This window comes from Rhamphochromis sp. 'chilingali' (genome assembly GCF_963969265.1).
Source record: "Rhamphochromis sp. 'chilingali' genome assembly, chromosome: 3".
Lineage (NCBI taxonomy): Eukaryota > Metazoa > Chordata > Actinopteri > Cichliformes > Cichlidae > Rhamphochromis > Rhamphochromis sp. 'chilingali'.
In genome coordinates, this window is record NC_137931.1 from 40,530,157 (window position 1) to 40,555,372 (window position 25,216).

General features: G+C 39.9%; 2 protein-coding genes across 3 annotated transcripts; one reads left to right on the top strand and one right to left on the bottom strand.

Moving 5' to 3' along the window:
- The first annotated feature begins 71 nt into the window (after nucleotides 1-71).
- On the top strand, nucleotides 72-11,543 carry LOC308393911 (uncharacterized protein). 2 transcript variants are annotated; one of them, XM_080877964.1, is made up of 12 exons: nucleotides 72-195; nucleotides 1,760-1,837; nucleotides 2,305-2,347; nucleotides 2,512-2,672; nucleotides 2,783-2,864; nucleotides 5,413-5,596; nucleotides 5,746-5,819; nucleotides 5,973-6,049; nucleotides 6,142-6,242; nucleotides 6,346-6,437; nucleotides 6,523-6,663; nucleotides 9,458-11,543. In XM_080877964.1, exons 2-12 carry the CDS (start codon nucleotides 1,772-1,774, stop codon nucleotides 9,628-9,630), a joined length of 1,194 nt encoding a protein of 397 aa, XP_080734090.1. In that variant the 5' UTR covers nucleotides 72-195; nucleotides 1,760-1,771; the 3' UTR covers nucleotides 9,631-11,543. The 2 variants fall into 2 exon arrangements, with proteins under 2 accessions (XP_080734090.1, XP_080734091.1); XM_080877965.1 differs by having other exon boundaries at nucleotides 157-214.
- LOC308393913 (uncharacterized protein) lies at nucleotides 10,034-24,636 on the bottom strand. The gene is made up of 5 exons (XM_080877967.1): nucleotides 24,334-24,636; nucleotides 20,435-20,662; nucleotides 15,577-16,002; nucleotides 14,294-14,448; nucleotides 10,034-13,278 (listed from the first exon to the last, which is right to left on the bottom strand). The coding sequence occupies exons 1-5, from the start codon at nucleotides 24,401-24,403 to the stop codon at nucleotides 13,237-13,239; spliced, it is 921 nt and encodes a 306-aa protein (XP_080734093.1). The 5' UTR covers nucleotides 24,404-24,636; the 3' UTR covers nucleotides 10,034-13,236.
- Between the last annotated feature and the right edge of the window lie 580 nt (nucleotides 24,637-25,216).

Here is a 25,216-nt window from a genome sequence, read left to right on the forward strand (position 1 = left end):
GCTAACTAGAATACGTTTAGAATGCAGTGTATTTTACTAAGTGAGTGTACATCGAGGATATCTCTGTAATTTTGAGGCTAAAAATAATTACGGACCTTTTGACTACAAAACCCAGAAGGCATGTGCCTTACGTCATACGCAATCACGTTATTGTTATGGGCTCCTGGATTTAAAAGTGGAGTCGGAAGGTTTTCTGTGAGTATCTCGATTAGCGGTAGGAAAATATGCTTATTTTCTTAATAATGTTTCAGAGACAGCATTAGAAACAATAAAGTTAACTCTATTTACTGTTTTAGAGTCGGAAATTTTTTTTCCTGGCTACACGAATAAAAACCCGAGAGAAAAAAAAATGTCGCAAATCACGGCTAACGTCTAACGTTAGCGGTATTAACTGTAAAACTTGGCCTTTATCAGTTGATGTGTCTCAACATGTTTGTGTGCTGTGCATTTTGTCTATGTTAGGAAATGCTTGCTCTGCCCAAAGCTTCTCTTTCAAGCTTCTGTTCCTAGCAGCCGGACAGCGATATGCTCTCTAGTTCCTAGCGGACCTGCAGATCAGTTTAATAGGCCCATTACTTTATCGACCTACAAACCGTGGCGTGGGCGAAACATAATATAGGGGGAACGACGTTGATTAACCTGTGTGCAACCCCTGTAATTATAATTAGCACTGTAGCAGTAATGAAATACCTGAAATTGAATCCCGGATTCATCATTTTGTCATAAGGACATTTGTGGCATCTCCTGATCACCTGTGGTCCCAGGTGCATAAAGGTTAATTGAATGTGTCGGACTTGTGATTCATGGACTGAAAAACAACAAAAAAAAAAGATAATTGCACGTTTTTCGTCTTTTTCCAGAAATTAAAGTGACTTATACCTCAGAGAATTGAGGAAATATTCTCATATCTACTGCTTTACTATGAGAGAATATCCATCTTCCTTCTCGTGAATTATTAACAATAATTAGCGTAGGAAAATGTAATAAAAAAATTTTTTATTTGTCTCTCCATCCATCCATCCATTTTCTGCCACTTTTCTGGGTCTGAGTCCCATTGACAGGATTCGAAGAGAAGCCCAAACCCCTCTCTCTGCCCACCTCATCCGGCATGTATAGGGGGACACCAGAGTGTTTGTGTGCTGGGGCCTCCTCCTGGTGAACATGACCTAACACCTCAGTTAGGAGGCATCCTTGTCAGATGCCCAAATCCACTCATCTGGCCTTTTTGATGTTGATGATCATCCCCTTAGAATTTTTTTTTATCTATAAAGTAGCCAGAAATGTTAGAAAAATGCACAAACTTCAGCTAAGTCAGGTAATAAGACTTTTTATTTTAACTGCATGTGAACCAGTTGTGTTTACGTTTGTAGTCATTCCCAACAGGCCTGTTTGGAAAACTCCTGCTCTCTTTGTAATCTGAAAATGAGCTAATACGCTGTCATATCGTGACATCCCATGTTACATTTTCCTGTGAAGCAGCTGATCGCTGTAACTAAAAACGTGCAAATGCACAGGGCTGCTGTAATTTAATCCCCCTCAAAGTGTAAGCTCTTAACGCAGCTGATACCTCGCCTACCAGGAATAACACGTGTCTAAGGTTGTGTCATTGTGGTCTAGTGGTTTTTGATGTAGCTTTAACCTATGTCAGGGCAGAAAGCTTCGTGTCAGATGATGCTCCTCGTGGATCAATAATCAGTTAAGCGACAATAATAATAAATATTTGAATTTGACAACTTCCCTTTTTGAATTCTCTTTCTAGTTCGAATGAGACATGAACTGGGACAATCAGCTGAGCTCTATTCTGTCTGTAGCAGATGGCAGTGTTGCAAAGATGAGGGTGAGTACATTTAAATACTTCTATTTGTACGTGTTGATTCATACTGAGGCAGGTTTTTTTTCTGCATCACTCTGAACAGTACTTCTGTGAAGCCAAAACAAAGTTCACATCACACAACGTTCATCAATCGCTGACAATAAAAAAAAAAAAAAAAAAAAAAAGGCTGGGTGTTGATATTTACATAAATAAAGGTGCATATTAAAGCACAGTAGCATCTGCAAAACTTGTTAAAAACGTCATTTTATTTTATATATTTCACATGCTTGTCTGCACCCTGTTGTTTGATAAGCTCTGGCATTGACCACAGGAGAACCTTCTCTGATCCCTTGTGATCAGTTCCCATAGCGATCTGTAGATGGCAGCAGTGCTCTATTAAAGTGATTTAAATTAAGATAGCGTAGATAGAAGACTTTGGGAAGTACTCTTTGAATGTAAAAAAAACAAACCAAAACTTCTGTCTCTAACAGGAGAGGTTGACGCCAACGGGGAAATTCTTCAAAGGAGGCGAAGGTGAGCGTAGCATTTTAAATTTCTCAATATGACTAGAAGGGGAAATTACCCTTAACTTGTCATTGTTTATGTTAAGTTGACTTCCTTTCTTTCAGAGTTAACTAAATACTGTAGGCGCAACAGTTGTTTGAACCATCTAAGTGATTTCCACTCTTCCTTTTCAGATTTGTTTCCAGTGCGCGAGAGAGGTTGTGATTCAGATTCAGACCCCCCTGCTCTTCCTCCTCGAGCACCACTTCTCCGACAGACTTCCCCAACTTTCAGTCCTGGTGTGCAGTGGGCAGACTTGGCTTCTGTCCAGTCACAGCTCCAGATACAGAGCAAGGTGTGTTTATTTGTTTAACACTGAGAACTAAATAGCAATATATTTATGGTATTTAACAGATTGTTTGATTTGAGCAGTGACTCATTTTCTCTTCCCAAAATCTTTTAAAGGCGATTGATTCCCTCACCCAGAGGCTCCATGATTTGGAAAGGGAGAAGCACTCTCAGCAATGTCACATTCAGGTGCTTCAAGGTAACCGTTACTGTGTCATATTACTTTTCTCATAAACACATCTCACTCCACTTTGTCAACTACAAGAAATTAGAGATGGCACGATACCACTTTTTTATGTCCGATACCGATATCATAAATTTGGATATCGGCCGATACCGATATGGCTAAACTTTGCTAGATCCGCCCCTGCACAGTTACCAGCCGTCAGCTACGTAGAAAAGGATCCTGGTGTAGTAAGTAATATTAAATAAATTCTAACAACAGATTATCAAGCTTAAACGTGCTGCTGTTGTTCAGCAGCTGGTTTCCTCTTTCTGGCGCAAAGTGGGCAATAAACAAACAAGAGAGACGGACTCGCGACAGAAAAGCCGATCAGCTGATCATTAATCAGTTTCACGATTGAAGTAGCAGCAGGAGAGGGAGGGAGAGAGAAGAGGCAGTCGCTCCATATATCGGTTGTTAAGCTTAACGCTGGAATGCTTTACAAACATTCAGAGATGAACTTACACACTTGCTTTACTTCTCTCTGAAATGCCGGTTTGGTAGCGAGGCTCCAAACCAGACCGCCGACAGGTCCCACACGCCATAGCCGCTCTGTCACATGATGCATTCTGCTCCGACGTGCTACGGTTATGAGCCGAGTTACGCCATGTCGCAAGTTTTGTGAGGTGATTTTTGATATTTAATGGATCGGATTACATTTTTTATTTCTCTCCGATATCCGATCCAGTAATTTAGGTCAGTATTGGACCGATACGTAATATCGGATCGGTCCATCTCTACAAGAAATGAACTGTTACCAGATTCAGAAGTGTTGAGAGTCATCATCCAAACTGAGGTGTCAGGTCACAAACAATGCGCCCAAAGCATGTAGCATTTTAATGTAAATTAGTTGTTACCACATAGTTTTTGTGTTGCTCTTCTCCATTTTAGACATTACATGTGATGAGCTTCAGATTACTGTACAAACAATCCTTGAATTTTACCGTTTTTACCTATCCTAAGGCATTTATGTTCATATAGCCACTGGATATATCCAGTTTAACAAACTGTGGTTGGCTCATTAATTAGTTATGTATCCACGAGGTGAAGGTAGAATCCACCTCACCTTCTCAAGCTTGTTTCTCAAAATCTGAGGTTGAAGAGTTTTAAACACTCTAGAAAAATAAGAAAAGATAAACCGCATGTTGCCACCAGGCTTGTCCAAAAGAAATAAGTCTAGTGTTACCCTGTTATCCAAACTATAAAGGCTCCAGTGCATGCTCGACTTATGGTGTCAGAAAGGGAAAGAGTAGCCTCTGCATTGTCTTCATGATATGGGAAGTGGGGGTAAATGGTCTGTAGTTGTTGATCACGGTCAGCTGCCTTGAGCACTGGCACACGGTTGGAACTCTTCTGAACTAAGGTTGAAGATAGTGTGCAGAGGCGCTGCCATCTGAGATACAGTCTTTAAATAGCCTGGGACTTACCACAGCTGCTTTCCTAGAGTGCAGCCTCCTCCGCTCTGCTTTCACCTCATTCACTGTAAAGAACAGCTGAGGAGAAGCTGGTGTAGAAGATGCTGCAGCTGTAGTGTGCTTAGTGAGGATGGTGCTGGAGATGCTGGACCGGCAGAAGTGGCAGAGTGCCAAGTTCAAACCAGTTATAAAACAGGTTAAACTCGTATGCTATGTCCTAGGGGCTGGCTACTCTTCCTCTTGAAGCCAGTCATGGTGTTCATTCTCCCACACATATCTTTGATGTTGCTGCATGGTAGTTTCCCCTCTAGCTTCCTGTTATTGTCTCCCTTTACCTGTTAAAACGTCCTCTCAGGTTGTGCTTCCTTTTTGTGGTTTAGTAGGCACTTGATACTGCTAGCAGATGATTTGCAGCAAACAGTTCTTACTGGCACAGCAACATCCCTGCAGGTTTATGTAGTCAGTTCTCTTTTACATTCTCTATATGTACATATTGGAAAAAACAACAACACTCAGACGGTGTAGCTGAAGTCTAAGATTGTGACTCACACAGATTACTTTGTAGACATAATGACATTATTTGACATTTTGACCACATTTAATATGATGATCAGCTTCTGTAACATTATATAACTGACAGAAATTAGGAAAAGCATAATATGCTTTTCCTAAAAAACTTGGAGGTGCTTAAAGTTTTAGTTTACATTAAATACAGTTTGACCCACTTCCACTCTACTCTAACTTAGCTGTCTCAGGAGAGATGCAGAAAAAGTTAGACAATAGCTAAACACTTGCAGCTACAGGAAGCAAGTGGATTTACAGGAAAATATGGTCTCAATTTTGTGAGCCATCAGCACTTACAGCACCGCTTGAAAGAGATGAGTCCTAGCAAACTTTATTTGTTATTGGCCCGCCTCTATTTTCTCTACTCACTATCCACCCTTTCTCTCTACAGCCTGGGAAAACTGCTAAGTGTATTCAGCCTTAATGGATTCATTCATAATTAAAGATATTGATGAATTATTCTGGTTTGTCTGCAAGGGTAATGGAAGGAGCTGTAAAGTAGAAAAAAAATCAGCTGGTCCTAGATATCTATCTATCTTTTCCAGACGAGGTTCACAAGCTGCGTGAGGAGTTGAGAGAGAGGGATAGACAAAGGGAGGAATGGAGGAGAGGACAAAGCCCAGGAGCAGAGAGAAGGATGGAGCAGTGGAGAAGGGAAGTTGGACGTGAACTGAACAGTCTAAGGGGACACATCACCCGAGCCACGTCGCTAGGCAACCTGGAGGAGAGGTGCATTAGGGGTTAAGCTGGGGGAGGTGACTGGAGACTGAAATGATGATAGGTCCAACCCTAAATTGACATTAAAATGTTTACATCTCTTAATAAGAGATGGCTATTACAGAGTTGTGTGAGTGTCATTTACTTTCTCTTTTTCCCAGTTTTAGCTCAAAGCTCCGCCGAGAGGAGCTGGAACAGCTGCGCAGAGAATTGGACCAACTAAAAACACGGCTAAGTGAGTCTCTCTCTCACACACACACACACACACACACAGATTCCTTGCATTCATTCAGCGAGACTGCACATGTCCTTTTCCACTGTTGGTGTACAAAGGAAAAGCAAGAACCATCTTGCTTGGAACATCTGCTCTTTCTTTTACCCTTGACAGGGAGGCAGGAGGAGGACATGTTTCTCCAGCAGGCACAGGCCAGTGAGACCAGGAGACTGTACGAACACAGCTGCAAGGTACACATTGTAACTCACAGCCAGTGTTTTCTTGTGGGTTTGTGGTTTTGATTCTTTCAGATGCTTAATCTTTCTCTGTGTGATTTATTCAGACTCTGGAGGAGCTGACAGACAGCTACAGAATTCACAACACTGATCTGACAAAGACAGTCTTACAGTATTCTCACACACAGCAAGAGGTTCGCCAGATCAGGTATATGTGTAACCATGTATAGTCTGTGTGTATCTAGTTTTTTTTTTTTTTTTTTTTTTTCTTGTCTTGTACTACATATGTTACTATAAATCACTTACACCAGATCAACTGTGTCAGAACTGAAGGATGAGGTCAGAAGTCTCGTTTTCCGAGGATGTGAACCAACATCACTTCTGCCTTCAGCCCACACATCGAGTAAGTGCCATCCTTTCTGTTTCTGTTGAACACAGATGCACAGCATAATAAACCATGTTTGGGGTTTTTTTGCTGTTTGATCTAGGGGCATCACCACTCCCACTCTCTCACAGCCATAAGAGAGTGGTTAAAGTTGAAGAGGCGGACTCTGACTCAGAAGACCTTAGCCTGACCCCGAGCCTGGCGGAGATCAGCTCAGATGATCTCTCGTGGCTGGAAGACCCTGGTAAGGGCCTAGTGCACCCAAAGTCACAGCAATACCACATGTGTGCATGATAGTATTCTTGCAAATCAACCTTTGGTGCAAATACAGCACAAAGACATGTTCTGACAGTTAAACCACCTGTCACATCAACATAAAACGTTGGAAAAGCAGAAAAGGAAAGCAGATGTGCACGACCTGATGGCGGTTTTAACAAGATGAGACTAGTCATTCCCTCTCCCGCCACTCTCCCACACATCTGGCTCAACCGTCAGTCTTATTCAACCCAGTAGGTGTGACTCAGTGCAGAGAGTACACTACAGTCTTTGCCAATTTAGCTTACAGTGAAATAAACCCTGTTCAGACATGACTCCGTTCCATTGATCTGACAGTATACCTAAATCATGTGATCTGTTGAAGTCAGAGCTGCAGTCTTACTGGTTTGGACCTTGTTTTGGTATAATTGTCAATACAATTCTGAACTGCACACAGTCATATCAACAGATAATCACTGACAATGCACATCTTTGTGAGTTGCCCACCACACTGGCCTAAACACCAGTTGTTTTTTTTTTATGTAGCATGCATAATGCAGTTTTTGTCAGCAATTCTGTTTCTAATTCACAAATACATTTATATATGGTGTATTTTCCCCAAAGACAGCCCCCCCCCCCCAAACACACACACACGCAGACACACACAAAACTTCACAAATATGGTTGAACTATATATTTGCTTAATTTTTTGTATATATGGCAAATATTGCTTTGTTGCTGTGGTGTGTATGTCTGCTCTGAAGCGATAAGGGATATAACATAAATATAGCCTATACCTGAAAGACTTCGTAAATACACTTTAATAGGCAGCAATAAATAACCCCAATTCCAAAAAAATTGGGACACTGTGTGAAAATGTGGGGGAAAAACTGAATGCAATGATTTGCAAATCTCATAAACCCATGTGTTATTCACAGTAAAACTTGGAAAACATCAAATGGTTAAACTGAGAAAATGTAGCATTTTAAGAGAAAAAAAAAGGGTCATTTTGAATTTGATGGCATCATTTCTCCTCTGCTTTTACCAACAGTCCATAAACATCTGGGAACTGAGGAGAGGAATGTTGCCTCGTTCTTGTCTGATAATAGTCCGGGCTCTTCTTTGTTGTATTTTTCATTTCATGATGCTCCAAACCTGTATATACCTTTGAGTATTGATGTTGCATAGTGCCAGTGGCATAGGCGGTAATGCACCAGTCAGAGATGCAACATGAGCGCTGATAACAAGCGAGATGGTCCTGGCATCCATCCTTTCCCAAAAGAATTTCAAATTTGGATTTATGTGGCAATAGAATAATTTTCCATTTTGCCTCCGTCCATTTTCCATGAGCTTTGGCCCAGAGAATAAGGTAGTGTTCCTAGATCATGTTCACATGATATGGTTTCTTCTCTTTGACCTGCTTTTATGGATGGCATGGGGAAGTTCATGACAGAATCATGGCCCATTTTAATTCAGTGCCAGCTGAGAGCCCATAGATCATGGACTTTCAATATTGATTTTCTGCCTTTTTCCATGCGCACAAAGATTTCTCCAGATTCTGTGAATCTGTTGATAATATTGTGTACTGTAGATAGATACACGCCCCCCCCCCCCACCCCCTTTCTTGCCCGTGTCCCAACATTTTTCACATGTATTTCTACCATCAAATTCAAAATTAGCTAATATTTTTAACGGAAAATATCAAAGTTTTAAACATGTGATATGTTTTTTATGTTCTATTGTAAATAAAATATGTGTTTATGAGATTTGTAAATCATTGATCTGTTTTTCTTTACATATAGTACAGTGTGCCAACTTTTTTTGGAATTGAAGTTGGACCATGCCTGAAAAGGACTTTAAAGCAATAGATTGACATGTCAGGAAATAAAATATGCTTTTAGGTTTCTTTCCAAGAGTTAAAAGAAAACCTTAATACCACTACAGTGTCTGTCCTGGAGAATATCCTTGCTCTTCTACTCTCAGAGGATTTGCTAGAGATGAGTTCTGCCAAGATCTTGAAGATGATATTTCATTGTTATTTTACAATCTAGTTTGATGTATTGTAAAACTACAGGTAGTTGATATTGGTAGATGATTTTGTAGGGATTAACTGTAAGCATGTTAATGTTAAAGGAAAAATGTATTATTGGGATACAACAACGCTTGTGGTCACCTCATTAACAGTCTTTATGCTAAGCTAACCATATCCTTTTGTAACTTCATCTTACATGAACCATGACCAGTGAAGAGTTGCACACAAAAAACAGTAGTTTTAAAAAATTACATGACCAAACAAAAAACTTGAAATTAGATATAAAATATACAGGATTGTATAATTTGCTGGTGATAGTGAGTGTAGCATGTCACTGTCAGGAGGCTGGTGTCCTTCTGTGTTCTTCCGTCTGGAGAAAAAACACTAAAGCTCTCATTTCCTCTCCAACGGTCTCTGCAAAGCCGGTCATTTCTCTGGGAAATTTAGTACTCTGTGTGCCTGTGTGAGCTCATGCACTGCTTGCCCTCAGACTTACTGTAACAGAGGGTTGACGTTCCCGGAAGAGATTACCATCACTGCTCTAAATGTTTCCCAGAGTGATTTGGGACCACGAAGCCAGGATAATTTGACAATTGTATCTGCACACACTTGCACACGCACTCGTGCCAGTGCATAGTTGTTAAGGGAAAACATTTGAATCTTTTCCAACCCAATCCCAGATGGTACCACAGCAATGCGGTACTCGCGTACACAAAATTAACCGCTCTTCTTTGCTCCTTATGTCTGCCAGCTCTTCATCAGAAGCCCAGAGCACGTCTGAGTATTCAGTCCAGGCGGAGTGACTTTGCTGGTCCTGGATCAGATGTGGATGGTGATGACAACGATGATAATGATGGTGATGATGATCTTGAAGATGATGTGAATGCAGATTTGGGATCTGACCTAAGTCTTGATGAGCTTTGACCTTTATGTGTTGTGAGTTTTTTTGGAAAAGGTAAAGGCTGAGGAAGCATTCAGCAAGAAAAAGACAGCAGACAGCGTTGTTGCTTCGTCATTGCCGAGCGTGATGAGAAATTAAATGTTGTGCATAAAATGTGAGATAAAACTTGATAAATTCAAGAATGAGTATTGACTGTACATAAAGGAAAGCGAGTAATTAGATCATTTTACCTATTGCTGTTACAGAGCTGCTTGGATATGAGTTGGGGTTTTTTCTGGGGGGAGCTTTATTTGAATGCAGTTTAACAGTTTTTGTGAGAGTGCCAGAAGTGTTGGACTAAGGACAGATCACTAAGTGTGACGCTATTTTAAATTTCTCTTTTCTTTTTTTAAACTGGTCTCGTTTGAATCGCCCACTCTCCTTCTCGTTTGTTTAAAGTACTCATCATCGAAGCATTTTTTTTCTCCACTCAGTCTATTTAGTGTTATCAGGTACAGTTTAGGATTGTAAAATCTTCTGTTCCCATATGCGCAGACTGATAGGATGCTGGGAACCACTTGAAGTGACAGTCAGTTGTTTAAATAGTTCTTTGTATGACCTTTGATATAAAACCTTTTTTCTCCCATTATTGTGGAGCTTTGTGTCAGTATAGAAGCACTTTTGTAAGGTGCATTATTTTTGCAGTGTGAGGCACTAAAAGAATACGTTTTAATTGTTGCCACACCCTCTGCCCGCATGTTGCGCGCTACTGGCAGAAAATTATGGGTCCTACTGGAGTTAAGGATAGAACTGCTGCAATTGGTCTGCTAAACCACAAAGTTTGGCTTTAGGCATGACAAAATTAAAAATAGTTATGTTTAGGTTTGTTATGATTACAGATTGTTGGGGTTAGGTGAAACTTTGATGTGGTTAAGGTTTGGGCTGGACTCGCATCTTTGCCCTTAGCGACAGTGGGATGCATAATGAGACATAACTAATCACTTGGATTTGAAGAGCACACCACTGGTTTGCAAGCTTAGAGCACCGTGATATACTCAGATTGAGTTAAGTTGGTATTTTATAACTGGGACTTGGATCATTTTATAGACAGCTCTTGCGTTTAAAGTTCTGGTGAATGTCATGACTCTGTATTAAAAGTAACTGTAAGTCTTCTCTGTGAAACTGTAATGGATTTTTAATGGATTTTTCGTCTTGCATAATGCACTCTTCAGTCCAGAAGGAATCTGATGAGGGATGGGATTTTGGTTCCTGGTAATGTAACTGAAGTGAGGTAGGAGTGAAGTGAGATAAAATAAATAGGAATCAAAAGCCATTACCATTATCAAGGCGCCGGTGCCCGTCAGTCTCCACTTCGATCTCCATATACCCACAACTCAGCAAGGCAGTTGAAGGTCCCTTTATTGCTACAGTGTCTGACATGAATCACACTGCGCCAGGCTACGTGTCAAGCTGTTAAATATTTCAGCTTCCAGACACCCCCCATCAAGGATCCCAGACCACAGTGCAGAGCTGCAGGCAGCTGACAGCCAGGTTAGGTGTTCAGTGGGGTGCATGCATTCAGGCTTCAACAGTATTGACCACATACACATTGTCCACCTCACTAACAAGACAGATTGTCTTAGTAGTCTGTAGTGAGCAATACAATACCTTCTAAAAAACCAGAGCATAGCGTATTTTTCACAATCCACTGTAACACTATCTTTGTATAGCTGTTAATTTTGTTGTGTAAGCCATTTAATGAAGAAAAGACTCATCTATTTGTTATTGTGTCCACATAATGGCTGATGAATCCGACCCTTTTACTGCCATTTTATGGTGTTTGCCAAGTATTGTGTGGTTAGGCTGCAGTAAAGCAGAGGACTGATTCGTTTATTCAAGATGTGTAAAAGAAATGTTTTACGTTTTGTCTCCAAAATAAAAGTCTGTTTTAAAAGAAGAGACTCGTTTTCTATTGTGATTTCTTTGGTGCTGAAGTGAAAAGTTGGATCAACACAGCCAAAAATGCTAATTAGGGAAATGCAGGGGATGGTTTCAAAATATCTTTAATCATAAATCACCAACAATCCAATAATTCACATCTGGCAGCAAAGCCTCAGGAAAAGCATTCGGCATTCGTTTTTACAGAAACCGACAATACAGGACTCAAAAATGATGACTGACTTATACATTAGATCTTTTTAAATGGTTATAGCATAACCATTACTCTCACCAAATAAAGGAATGAGTTTGAGGATTGATGAGAATTAAAAGTGTAGAATTTATGCCAAAGACCACTGAATCTTTTATGGCCTGACACAAATTTTCTTTCATTTTCCTTTTCGGTGGCACAAATACTAAACTACAAACACAGGTGTAGCTCAAACTTATCAGCATGATTTAAACCAGAATTTAACTTGTATCAGTGGACAATGTTTTTTTTGTTTTTTTGGTTTTTTTTTTTCTAAATAAAGAGTAGTTAAAATGTGTTTTGTGTCATTGTGGGCGATTCAGTTGTCCTGTTTGTCACATTTCCACCCATTATATTTTTTCCCCCACATGTTTTATATCCATATTCTTTTGCTTGATGCAGATCAGTAGTATCTACAATACACAGGAAAATGAAAAACATTGTGTGGAAAGGCCACTAACGCACATCAGTCTGTCATTGTATGAAAGAGTGCCTTACGGTGAACATGCCTGAGGCTTATCTTCAAACACAGACGACTCCTAGCAGCCACTTGGCCCTCAGAGCGTGTGTTTAAATGGTTACCGGGAATGCATACTTAATCTGGAAATTAGTTTTTGTGGAATATGAAAACAATATACATTAAAAGCTGTTTGTGTACTGTGTAAGGCACTCTCTCCTGGACTTAAAACACTGCACATATCAAAATCAGGCAAAAAAGCCAGCAAAACCATTAAGGTAACAAAAAAAAGAAGTTAAATAAAACCTCCCATGCCTCTTTAACACACTTGCACACACAAACGTTCACCCAGCTATGCTGCCTATGTACACAAAAACCTTATCTTTAATACACAGAAAATTCTTCTACTTATGTTTTTTAATCTCCACTCCTAAAAAAAGTAAAGTGCAACCTTGTTAACAATATAATCAGGTGGTTTGTGTTGTTTATTTCTTCTCTTTAGCTTGCTGGCCTTTATTTCTGCCAGACTTTAACTGGTAAAGCAACATTAAACCAGTGAGCCACAGTAGGAGAGGCTCAGTCGATGGCCATGTCAGATGATCTTCTGCTTTGAAACAACCTATTTTCAATTCTAGAGAAATCAAATATATTACACAACCCCAGCAACCTTAGATGGGCTGAATAATGTAAAGTTTACAGTAATGAACAAATGAATGAATGGATGGATGAAAAATTGGGAACACTTGTGATAACAGACAAATTTAGAAAAAAAAATCCAAAAGGCAACATCATGGATATTTTCTTCATTGTCCATTGCAGTTTCAATCGGATCCTTTTGCCAATGATCTGGGTAACTTAAAGCAATCCAGAAATGTGCTTACACCTACCCAGGATTCTTTCTGTTTGGTGCAGATTAAGGAAGAGAGACCAACTTCACCAACCACAGTGGCCTGATTCTGGAATCTGTGAGGGTATTTGGACATCAAACATCCTATTGTGCCTTCATCAGTAGCTGTACATGGACAAAGGTGTGTCCTCCATATCATCCTATAAGAAAAAGAACGATGTAAATGCTTACACCTATGTTTACACAGTCATACTCACACTTTTGCCTTCAGGAATCCCTTGATTTTAAGGCAGCAAATTATAACATTTTAATAGCTTTATTATTGGCTCATATTATTAACACTCCTGTCTGAGGGACTATTGGACTTTGGAAGCCACTAAAGCATTCATGAATCCTTCAGGAAGATGCAAGATAAACTGCTAAAAGGGTGTTATGGGCAGCAGAAGGAGGAGACCTAAGCCCTCGGGTGGGCTGGGGCTGTATACATGCACATAGGCTTAAATCATGGCAGGCTAAAAGTATCAGGGGCAACAGAGACAGGAGGAACAAAGGTGAAGACTGTGCAAAGAAGCCCAAGAGGCCGAATATTGTAGAAGGGTGGAAGATGCACGCCATTGCAGCTCACACTGAGAGACACTGCCAAGTGTCTGGGATTGTGCACAGGAACATCTGTGCCCAGAATGTCCAATGAGGCACATCCCAAAGCGGTTGAGAGCAGGAGAGCAAATGTTCTGTAAGACTTCCAAGTTCTAGACAGACAAGCTGATACTGGCTAACCAGCCAGATATAGTGGTAGTTAACAAGGAACAAAAGATGCCAGTAATCGCAGCAGCAACATCGGAAAGAATGAGCATGAGAAGAATGGAAAATGGAAAAGCCCTGTGGAGGGTAAAGTCCAAAATGGTCCCAGTAGTAATAGCAGCATTAGGGGCTGTAACCACCAAACTCAAAGAGTGGCTACATGAGATTCAAGGCACAACGTGTGGTTTCAGAGACGTAAAGGCCTAGAAATAACCCTCAAACTCCCAGGCCTATATTAGAAGCCTGAGGAAACGCTGTGAGTTTTAACTATATTAGGAAGAGCAGCAGCAGAAGTACATCTCCAGTCAGGCCAAATGAAAACTGTAACTAAGAGTGCATAACACATCTGTGCTTAACAACATCTGACAGGCTGAATATTTTCCAGTGTTGCTTGGATATGATGGGTGAGCTCACCATAGGTAGGTCCTGCAGCCTGCGGAACTCCGGCCCGTTGCCTCTTCGGCGCAGTTTGAGGAAGAGGAGCAGAGTGATGATGACAGCAGCAATGATGAAGGCTGATACCAGACCAGCCAGGAGGGGGTCTAATCCAGGAGAGTTGTGGGCTGTCCCTAGACAAGAAACACCAGAGACACATCAGCTGGGGCCATTTTTCTATTACCACACTGTATGCTGAGTAAACATGCTGGCAATGCAGCGTTTAGGGAGGATTTGACTTTGAAGTTCTGGTTAGAACTATATATAGACACTCCATGAGCCTGCTGAGTGTTCATCATCAAGCTCAGGACAGAAGTGTCAAACAGGATGTTTAAACTTGCCAGAACGATACTTAAGGTGAACAAGTAAAATCAGCAAGTCATTTTATTATTAAGGTATCATTTTAAGACCTTTTCAAACTTAACTAGAGCAGTGTATACAGCACATGAAGTATGTTACCATTTTATCCCAGGTTATTGTTTAATTTCAAAGACTAGCCTGACGTTTTCTTGGTTGTTTCTTTCCGCTAAGTATTTCTGGGCAGGAGGATTTCAGATCTGCGTTTCTGGCATCTCTGTATATGAATGTTGCTATGGAAGACTGTTTTGTAAACTTAGCTGTTTTTTTTAATATCCTTTGGTCAAAAGTAACAACAACCACAGAGTCATGAATGCTTGCTGCTCCTCTGGCTTATGGAAAGAGGCAATGTGCCAAGCACCTAATAAAACCACACAGAGTGAGACAAGCAGAGAGAATTTTACACTTAAACTGCAGTCAAGCAGCCTTGACAACTGAGATGAGTTAATCAGTTATTCATTTCTTTGCACCTATAGTCTGGTAAAAGTACTTTCAACGTGTTCAAATGAATGGTTTCTAAACCCTGTGTGGACTGTATGGACACAGAGAGAGCAACTGTTCATATATAAATCATTTAGTAAATAGAGCGACGGAGACAGACAAAAAGGAGAAAAACAGAAATCTTGAGGCTAGAGTCCCATGACTGCCTCTGTCCCTTTCTCAAACAAACCCATGATTGTGGAGTGCTTGGTGGTGACAGTGCTTGTAGAAGATGTAAACGGGGGGGGGTTGCGTGGTGTGTGTTTGTGTCTCTGTGTGTACAGCCAAAGACTGGCTTGTGCTGGAAACAAAGAACAGCATCTCCTTTGTTGTTAAGCCAATTCACTTCTGGCTCTGTCAATATCCTGGAAGTGAACAGTCAAGAACAAATTCATATACCAGCACAGAAGGTATTATGCACTTACCGTCCCCGTCCACGTTGAGCTCTGATGGGTTGTTGGTGTGGGAGCTGGTCTGGATGCTAGGCTGGGTGGACTGTCTGTTGGACTGTGAAGTGTTTGACGTTGGCTGGGAAGTGGAGGCCTTTTGGACGGAGGCGGTGCTGGAATTTGTGTTGGACTTGGTGGTGGTGGCGTTAGTGATAGATTCAGGCTTTGTTGGTTCCGATGCTGGGGCAGAAGTAGCAGGGGGTGCTTTGGTCTCATGGTGTGATGCGTTTTGATTTAATGAGGGAGTCGGGGTGACCGGTGCACCTGCAGAAGTGTGCAGTACGTGTGTGGTGCCGATATTAATGGGAACAGCTGTGGTGGGGCTGCTCTGAGAAGGGGAAAGTGTCGTATTTGTGATGTTTTCATTTTTTGCTAATGTGGTCTTAATGGCGTGGTCGGTTACTATGGAAAGAGAGAGAGAGAGAGACAATGTTATTGTCAAAATGATGTAGTACTATCAGGTAAAAAAATCAAGTCATGCCTTTAGTTTCCTGTGTTTACATTTCTTTTTTTTTCTTTTTTTTTTTTGGCCTGTCCCGTTTGGCTCTTTTGCCATCAGAATTGTTGTCTAAAGGCAAAGAAAGATGCCCGACGGATTTACTTTACCAAATTGACCATCCCAGCCTTGCCGTAATGGTCCATTTGATTCACCTTTTATTGTTTATTTTATTTTCACTTACTGAATATGGGACAGACTTGACTGGGGGAAAGAAGGGGAGAAAGAAAGAGGGAAAGAGAAACAGCTGTGTTTACATTTCTGCCAGCACACCCAATTTAATTTGACCTATTTTACTTTGTAAAATTTTAAAAAAGCAGTGAATCTAGCCTTTATTTATAATAATATTGATTATTTAAAATTACAGAAAATAATCTAAACAGTAACTATTACTATCAATTCACACAGGAAGTGGTTTTATTTATTTTTACGATAAACGGTGAAGAGTTCCAGGTGGTCTAAACATAGAAGATAAGATCAGTTTTTCCAAGCTCAGTATGGACTTAAAAGGCTTGCAGTGATAGCCAAAGAACTAAACCAGTCTCTAGAACCAGTGTGCAAAACAACAGCTTGCCAATAAGAGCCTTACAGTATATAACAACATATGCCTATAATACCTTTTACACAAATAAAATTTATTCATATAAAATCCATATAAACCTGAGGATAAACTTCATCCAAGGGCTTAAGGGTGGAGACAGAGATATGCAGATAAATCCTCTTACTGTAATCCATAATGGTGAAGCATATGGTTTCAATCAGAAAATTAGATCTACTTCTGTTAAAGAAGCAGATCTAATATCTTAACAAGACTGAATGATATTTGAATGTAAGCAAAACACCGGATATAAATGAATTTGTTTCACATTACTGTAAAGTTGTATTTTTTAAAAATGTTTTGTTTTTTTTTACTGTATTTTCTTTCGAAGAAAAAAAGATTAGAGGACCAGGATTAAGGTCATTTCTTCTGAAAACAGATGGTTCAATTGACTTTCAGCTACTCTGACACCTTTTCGATAGACTGCCATGAAATCCGTGGAACTGTGGAATTAAATTTTGTACAGGATAAAATATAATTACTCTGATGATTGTTTAACTTTTATGTGGTGCCATCATCACATATCTGCTAATGTAATGCGGTTCTCATCAGCCTCGGCTGTACTTCTGTGCTGAAAGCATTTTTAATTTAACGTTTACCATAAATCACTCTAAACAAGACTTGCTTTCTATTATATGAAGCAAATGTTATCTATTATACATGCTAAATATCAGTGAATTAATTTACCTTATCACCTTTCAAAGTTATTTCCAATAGAATATTTTTTTCTTAAAATATAACTAAATATACACATGCAAAAGGAAAATGTATTTTCCTTTTCTGTATGCTGCTTTTTTAAAGCTAAAAGTGCTCGGTAAAAGTGATATTTAAAGACAGAAGACTTCATACTTCTGGGTCTATAATAACTAAAACTGGCACCCAAAAGCTTCATGGAGAAACCTTATGATTACTTAAAAAGTGTGGATTTTAAGCTATTTGTAAGATCATATTGTGGCACGTTATATGGAGAAAAGTGCTGAGCAGATGTCTTCTGTCCCACTGTCACAGGTGGACAAAATCAGGCACCTAGCCATGCAGTTTGCTTTTACAAACATTTGTTAAAGAATGAGTTGTTTTAAAGAGCTTTCTGATTTTGAGTGTGGCATTGTAATAGGATGCCACTGTTACAGCTACTCAGTTTGCGAAATGTCTTGCAAAAAGGAAGTGTTTGTACTAGGATTCCACTGTTACAGCTAGTCAGTCTACGAAATGTCTTGCAAAAAGGAAGTGTTTAAGAACTACAACAAGGTGAGAGACCATGTAAATTTACAAAGTGGGATCAAAAAGTGCCGAGGAGCACGGGCATAGAAGTCAGCAGCGCTCTGCTGACTCAGTAGTTCCAGACCTCCTCTGACATTAACATCAGCACAAAAACTGTGCACCAGGAGCTTCATGGCAAGCTACTGTAGGTGGAATAAGAAGGTGGCCTGCGCTATAGGAGCAGATAAGGCCAGTAAGTGCTTTTGAAACTAAAAGGACTTCAATTCAGTTTTAATGGTAGATTATGTAAAACAGCAATTATCTGATCTGCTTTTCTTCAAACTCTGGCAGCAACATCCTGGATAACATGCAGTTTTGTAATTGCTGCGTTCAGTAGGTCAGTATATACTTTAAACAGGAGTAAGAAACAAAAGCTGGAACAATATTTGGGTAAGGAAATTCCAAAAAGTTGATTCTGTTCATCTGGACGTAGCGTTTTCAGTGGGAGAAACATTTCTTCACTCATCCAAGTGACTTCTTCAGTCTCCAACACTAGCTTTAGGCAGTACCTGCCGAAGTGGGTTAAAATGTCTTGATGCGTGCTCAATTAAGAAGCCACTTGGACAAGTGACGAATTCTTTCTCCCGCTGAAGATAAACAGAATCAACTTTCTGGGAAAACCTTGAACAAGCTTTTCAGCTTCAGCTGTGTTTCACGAATGGTAAACAGCAATTTTGTCCAAGAATAATTATTAGCTATTAAATAGATATCAGAATCAAATGTGTCACTTAAGTTTTTTCCCTTCTGATTACGTCTGTGCGGCTAAGATAAAATAAGATAAGATAACCTTTATTAGTCCCACACGTGGGAAATTTGTTTTGTCACAGCAGGAAGTGGACAGTGCAAAAGTTATGAGGCAAAAATTAGAATACAATAAGAATAAATACAGTACACAACTGTACAGAATAGAATAAAATAAAATACTATATACAGTAGAATAAAATAAAATAAATATACAATAAGATAAAAATAGAATACAAATACAAATACTATATACAACTGAGTAAAAATACAACGATGACAGAAAGGATTATTGCACTTAGTATTATTGCATATGTATGGATGTGTGTGCTTGATCAGTTAAAGTCTTTATTATGGAGTCTGACAGCAGTGGGGAGGAAAGACCTGCGAAATCTCTCCGTCCCACACCGTGGGTGCCGCAGTCTCCCACTGAAGGAGCTGCTCAGTGCTGTCACAGTCTGCTGCATGGGGTGGGAGATGTTGTCCATCAGGGATGACAGCTTAGCCGCCGTTCTCCTGTCACTCACCACCTCCACTGGGTCCAGAGGCTACAGGACCGAGGCTCTCTAACACTTGGCGCCTTACTTTGTCTTCATTTAACTTTAAACAGCTCATGTTCATCTATTGATTAGCAGCTGACAGTCAGTTAAATTAAAATATTTTGCTCATTTGGCATTACGGACATATACAGCTGTGTGTATCAAGAAAGCAGCTACAGATATTCACACCATACTTATGAATCACAGTGGTAGCATATAATTACGTGCATGAGCATGCTAAGTATAACCTACAAGCACTAAAAATGAAAATTCACTTGCTTCCACTCTACTGAGGTAAGTGCTAATGACTTAAAAGTTAAATATGTCTGATGAAAACATATAACCACAGATATCTGCCAGCTTAAATCCTGCAGAGATACTGACTCATGTAAATGAAAATAATTGCTATTTTTTACAAAAAGTAATTGCGTATTAATAAAAGGTACTCAGCCTACAGATTTACTGATTAGAAGTCTTATGTGTGGACTGAGTGTGTGTGTGTGTGTGTGTGTGTGTGTGTGTGTGTGTGTGTGTGTGTGTGTGTGTGTGTGTGTGTGTGTGTGTGTGAGAAAGGCAAAGAAAGAGCTATCCATGTCTGTCTTGGGGGAGAGAATTTCACTTCTCTTTCTCACCCCCATGTGAAAAGTCGCACAGCATTTAATCACTTCTCACCTCAGTGGCATCTGAATCACCTCTTTCTCAGCTCTTCTCCAACTATATTTTGCCTTTATTCTCCAATTCCTATACAGTTAAGCTAGTCACAGCTTCTTTGCACTGCTCTTCTTCACTGTTTTGCATCATCTTTGCATTTAGTGGCGTTTCCTGTTCTGTACTCTGTTTCTTTAAAGTCTTAACTAAGCTCTCTGTCCCTTCCTGTGTTGTGTTTGTGGAATTACAGTCAACACTTAAACCCTGTCACTAGCCCTGTGGCCCACTTCTGGACGTGGAAAACGGTGATAAGGACTCTGTTAAATATAGCTCCTCAACTCTGAGCCACCTGCTGTTGTGCTTCCTATAAATTCTTCTGAAGTCTAACAAAACTTCCCGTAATGGCAAACGTCAAACAGACAGAAACAATAACCACAACAGCGCATCAGTTTGTTGCAAGTTTGCAATATTAGGCCACTTCCTAAACACTTTAGCCTACCATCATGTTTTGTAAGTGAGCGCAGGAGTAAGAGTTTGGAGGTGCATGCTTACCATTATCTTTCCCTGGTTCGGCTATGATGGTGATCCTTGTATTTTCTGTAGTTGTGCTACTGCTCACATTGACTGTGCCATTGGAACTTGTGTTTGTCGCTGGGCTGCTCCCTGAATGATTGGCAGCATCCGGGCTCAAACTAGACTCATGGTCCAGAACTGGAGTCCCTGTAGTTTGAACAGTACTAGGAGTAGTTTTTGAAGAAGGGGTAGGAGTATGCTCATCAGCTGAAGAAGTAAGGACAGAAGCAAATGTGTCATCTTATTAATATCCTTAAAGTCACAAATTATTTGTTCATTATTCCAAATACATATGTAGCAACAGGTAGTGTTCACACCCCAAAACCATTGTAACAACTCAGGGTCAACACAGGCTAATGTTTAAACAACCGAACAATGGATACTGAAATTAAAACATGCACACATACAGCTGTGCAAACATTTTAAGCAACAACAGTAAGGTATTAACAAGTGATAATGGCATGAATACATTTTTGAATAAATGACATTATTATTCATTCATTTATTGAATAAGTGTGCACGTCTTCTCACTTCTTTTCAATATGTAAACTAAATCAAAAAAATGGAGCAATGTTGGAGTGTATTTCGCTTAATTTTTTACAGTATTAATTCTCTTTTTTCGTAAATAACTTTCTTTATATTGTTTACACGATCGAAATATAAACTGAAAACAAACAAAGTTTCCGCATGACCCCAGTTGTTGGCTTTTGACAGGGAGGTTTTTCAGCTTTCACAACGTCTGCTTACTTGAGATCAGAGATTTGCGGGGGTTGCAACATCCGCTCCAAAACTATTTGTTCATCTCGTTGCAGCAGGTTGCACTTTAAAAATCTTATTATATGTCTGGGATAAAACCCATCAGATGCCCTCTCGTGTTACTGCTGGAATCCAAAAGTCTAAAGAGCCCCAAACGTTTGCATAGTGCTTTATATGTAAATGTATCTGTCCTGAGTAAAGCCTCAAAATCATCACAACAATTATCGAACAGCTTCCCTGGATCAAACAAGGTTTTAGTGTCTGGCTAAAGAATTTGGAAAGAGAATCATCCAGGTAAGGAAATCCCAAAAAGTTGATTCTGTTCATCTGGATGTAGCATTTTCAGTCTCAGTGAGAATGAAAAAGTCATTTGGATGAGTGACAAAACGTTTCTCCCACCGAAAACGCTACATCCAGACGAACAGAGTCGACTTTTTAGGATATCAAGTTGTATTTGTTTTGCAAGTCCAGAGTTTCTTTTGCATCAGGAGCCATAAATTCCCAACCATTTTTCGCATGTGACCTTTTAAAGTAAATCAAAGTAAACCTACTTGTGACCTGTAGAGATGTGATTAGCTTAGCCAGTGTGTGATGTTCCCTTTTGGGAGACATCTTTAGAAGGCTGATATGACAAACCATCCATAATAAAAGTATATCTATTTTTAAAAAGTGTTTTACCAACTCAAGTTTAACCTTGCATCCTTTTATGAACTCTAACCTATAGGTCGTGAATTGCTAACTAAAGTGCACAGTAACAATGCCGCACGAAAAAAAAAAAATAGACACAGTTTGACTGCCACTTTCAACTACAAGCCATATAAGTTGTGTGAACTAATGAAGACCTTCAGTCTTTTGCACTCTCTTTTCCCCCTCTGTGCTGACACATTTATCTCTACTGTACAAGGCTCCATTTCAGTTTCTCCCCTCCTTTGATGAAGACCAGAGCACTAATGTAATGTAAAGTCATTACCGTTCCATAACACACTGCCCTGATACCTTTCATTACTGCCATAATCAGTCACACAGCTCATCAGTAAACACAGTGAAAGCAAGGCAGTGAGACACAGACAGACCCAGAGAAAGAGAGAGTTGTGTGAACTAAATGATACCAAAACAGACACACTCATAAATAGACAGAGGTGCTTGGCTGTATAATACTGGCCTTGTTCCCTCACTTTAGCTCCATTAGCGAGCTTCCTAGGTCTCGTCTAGTAGGCTATGTCTGTTTTTGTATATGGATTTGTGTGCAGGGTAAAAATCATGAAGAGAGTCACTGTTTCCACCATTGCACACGCCCCTTTTTAGATATTACAAGGGCTTACTCACAATCTTTCAGGCCAATGCAGCATGTACCTGGGGAGATAGCTTTTGCCCATTTGTTGACCCTGCCAGCGAGAGAAACAGCCAAAAGTTTCTCTGTGAACAGATGTCTGCTGCTGCAGCACTGCTAGAAAAATATACTGCGATACAGTCTGTCTGAGACACATCATAAGCTCTGTTTTCTCAGCAAGTGGTTCTGGTGACATTTGAGCCAATACTGCTGAAGTGAGCTTTTTATTAAGTGAAACTGAAAGAGCTAAAAACAAACAGCTATGCACATGCTGCACTCAAACTGCCTACCATGTTTTTGGCTCTCGTTCTCATTCAATAGACCACATGTGAGAGCCTAAACTAACTATAGGTGTTCTGTTATTTTTTATGATAGCGAACTTTACTGGAGCATGCATGTTACACACCGCAGGCAAAAACTTCTGTCCTAAACTAATTTGCACCATAAAAAACCCTCCCAGTAAAACTTAATAATTATCCAGCTCAGGGAATTTATTAGAATTAAAAATTAAGCTCAATGAAATGAAACATAGGGATTTCTTGTAAATGGAAGCTATTAAAAACAGCCTTTTTGAAACCAGGCACCGAGAGAGCTTCAACTTATATCACAGTTCTGCTTCATAAGATGCTCTATCTGTAGTTCTTTGCCTGAGTAAATATGACACCATAGAAATGAAACTTAAACCCAGCTCTGTTATACCGTGTGCATATTATTGCATAGGTATGCTGGCTGAAGCATGATGTCAGTTACTGAAAATATTCTTACTTCTGATCTAATTTTAAATAGTCTGTCTATGTTACTCTTATGGATTTAAAACTTGTGTTTTCCACAGGAGAAAATATCTGATTGATTGGTTACAAAAGAAGGCTATATGAGTGCAGCATTGCTCATATTCTTTGCTTCTTTGCTATGAAAACTCACAGGGCTTTTTTTTTATGGTGAATGCTAATAACCTGCCATCATCCCCTTCATTGTGTTTAATGCATACAGTAAAAACTGAACCTGTTACCACTGAACCGCTTAAAATCTCTTCATAAAGTCTGCATAGTGTACTGCAGAGGCGAGCCAATTAGTAGGAACCCAGTAAAATGACAGTGTGCTGCTGCACATACGGTAATTAGAGGTGTCATTTATCACAATGTACTTTTCCTGCTAATTTACAGCCAATAAATGTTCTCCAGTGGAGCCGTGCTGTTTCCTATTCATTTGAATTTCAGCTCGAGGAGCTGAAGGGACAGTTCAGCCCAATAAAATCTTTTCAAATGTCAACAGTCTCATTGTCCTTTTATGTGAGAGGTGGTGATGGAAGAAAGAAAAGAGAAGGCCGGAGGAAGAGAGAAAAGGTAGGAGGGGGCAAAAAAACAGAAGGTGGGTTAAGAGTGAAAGACAGGATGTGTGAGAGGTGAGTTAATGTAATGCAAGCAGAAAGAGGAAGAAGGGGAGAGGGAGCAAGGGAGGAAGTGATGTGCGAGATAAAATGTGGCTTGCTTGAACAAAAAGTAGAGGCGAAGATGTGGAGTAGAATTTTTAAAATAAATCTGCTCAGTGTAAAAGCGAGTTCTTTGTTGCGTAAAATGAAAACAAAACAACAACACTGACTTCATCATTTAAACCCAGATGAGTTTTGTCATTTTAAAGCCGGACAGACATGACTAATAATGCCACTAATCCCCACTCTAACAACATCACAAGTGTCAGCAGGTGAGTTTGGCGTGAAAGACTATGTTTACTTTTTAGGCGCTGTAAGCATAAAGTTCGGGCATGTAGCATACAGAAATAAACTGCCCCCTACCGTGTACAGCGGATCCCAAGTAAATCGCTAGAAGCGCGCAAAGGGCAATCCAGAGTTTGGTCTCCATCATCTGTGTCCTGTGGCGACGCAGTAATAAAATCACTACACAAGCGTGGTTTCCTCTCCTCTTCTTCGCCCAGGACTCGCTTTTGTCCACAGTCGGACTGCAGACTTTCACAAAACAGTTTAAAAACCCGAGGCCGCTTTAGTGTCCTAACCGCGGCGGAGAAACAGTAGCTCTAACAGTGTGTGCGTGGCTGGAGGGACAAAGTTGAGGGAGGAGTGTGTGGTGTGTTCTCTCTCTCTCTCTCTCTCTCTCTCTCTCCAGAACCAGTGCCACGTGTTCTTGGTTCAAAATAGTCAGCGAGTCTGTGACGCACAGGCGCACAAGGCAACGACGACGCAAACACGAGCCACACAAATCACAAATGTATTAAAGATCTGTTACATTGCTATTTATAGTTAATATTTAAGCTCCATATTACTCACTTCAACGAACTTTAACGTTGTTTTTCTTCTGTCCTGTTTTTTCCTCTCCATTCATACCTAATTTAAAAATAACGTTAACAAATAAATTACTTCCTCAAATGCCTGTGATGCATTAGTAATATTGCACTGGCTATATAATATGTATTACTCCAGTTTTTTCCTCTCTTTTTTAAATAATAGGTTTTCGTAATGTTTGACTTATTGACGCCTTTAAATCTGCAACAAATCAATGTTTAAACTGGGACTATGTTAAATCATTGTCTCACTAAGGATTCAGCTATGCAACATTTTAAAAAAGCTTCACTCGTTCTTTTGGGTTTATAACTTTATGCTAAAGCGGAATAAAAAATAAGAACGTTCTCGCTTCTCGTGATTTTTAAGGCATGATGGAAGT

Excerpts from the sequence above, each read along its gene's own strand:
- LOC308393913 (XM_080877967.1), bottom strand. The coding sequence starts at position 24,403 with ATGATGGAGACCAAACTCTGGATTGCCCTTTGCGCGCTTCTAGCGATT. Across the intron at positions 16,003-20,434 it reads CGAACCAGGGAAAGATAATG|TAACCGACCACGCCATTAAG; the intron begins GTAAGCATGCAC and ends CTCTTTCCATAG. Across the intron at positions 13,279-14,293 it reads GGCTGCAGGACCTACCTATG|GATGATATGGAGGACACACC; the intron begins GTGAGCTCACCC and ends TTTTTCTTATAG.
- LOC308393911 (XM_080877964.1), top strand. The coding sequence starts at position 1,772 with ATGAACTGGGACAATCAGCTGAGCTCTATTCTGTCTGTAGCAGATGGC. Across the intron at positions 6,050-6,141 it reads TGTACGAACACAGCTGCAAG|ACTCTGGAGGAGCTGACAGA; the intron begins GTACACATTGTA and ends TGATTTATTCAG. Across the intron at positions 6,664-9,457 it reads CTCGTGGCTGGAAGACCCTG|CTCTTCATCAGAAGCCCAGA; the intron begins GTAAGGGCCTAG and ends TATGTCTGCCAG.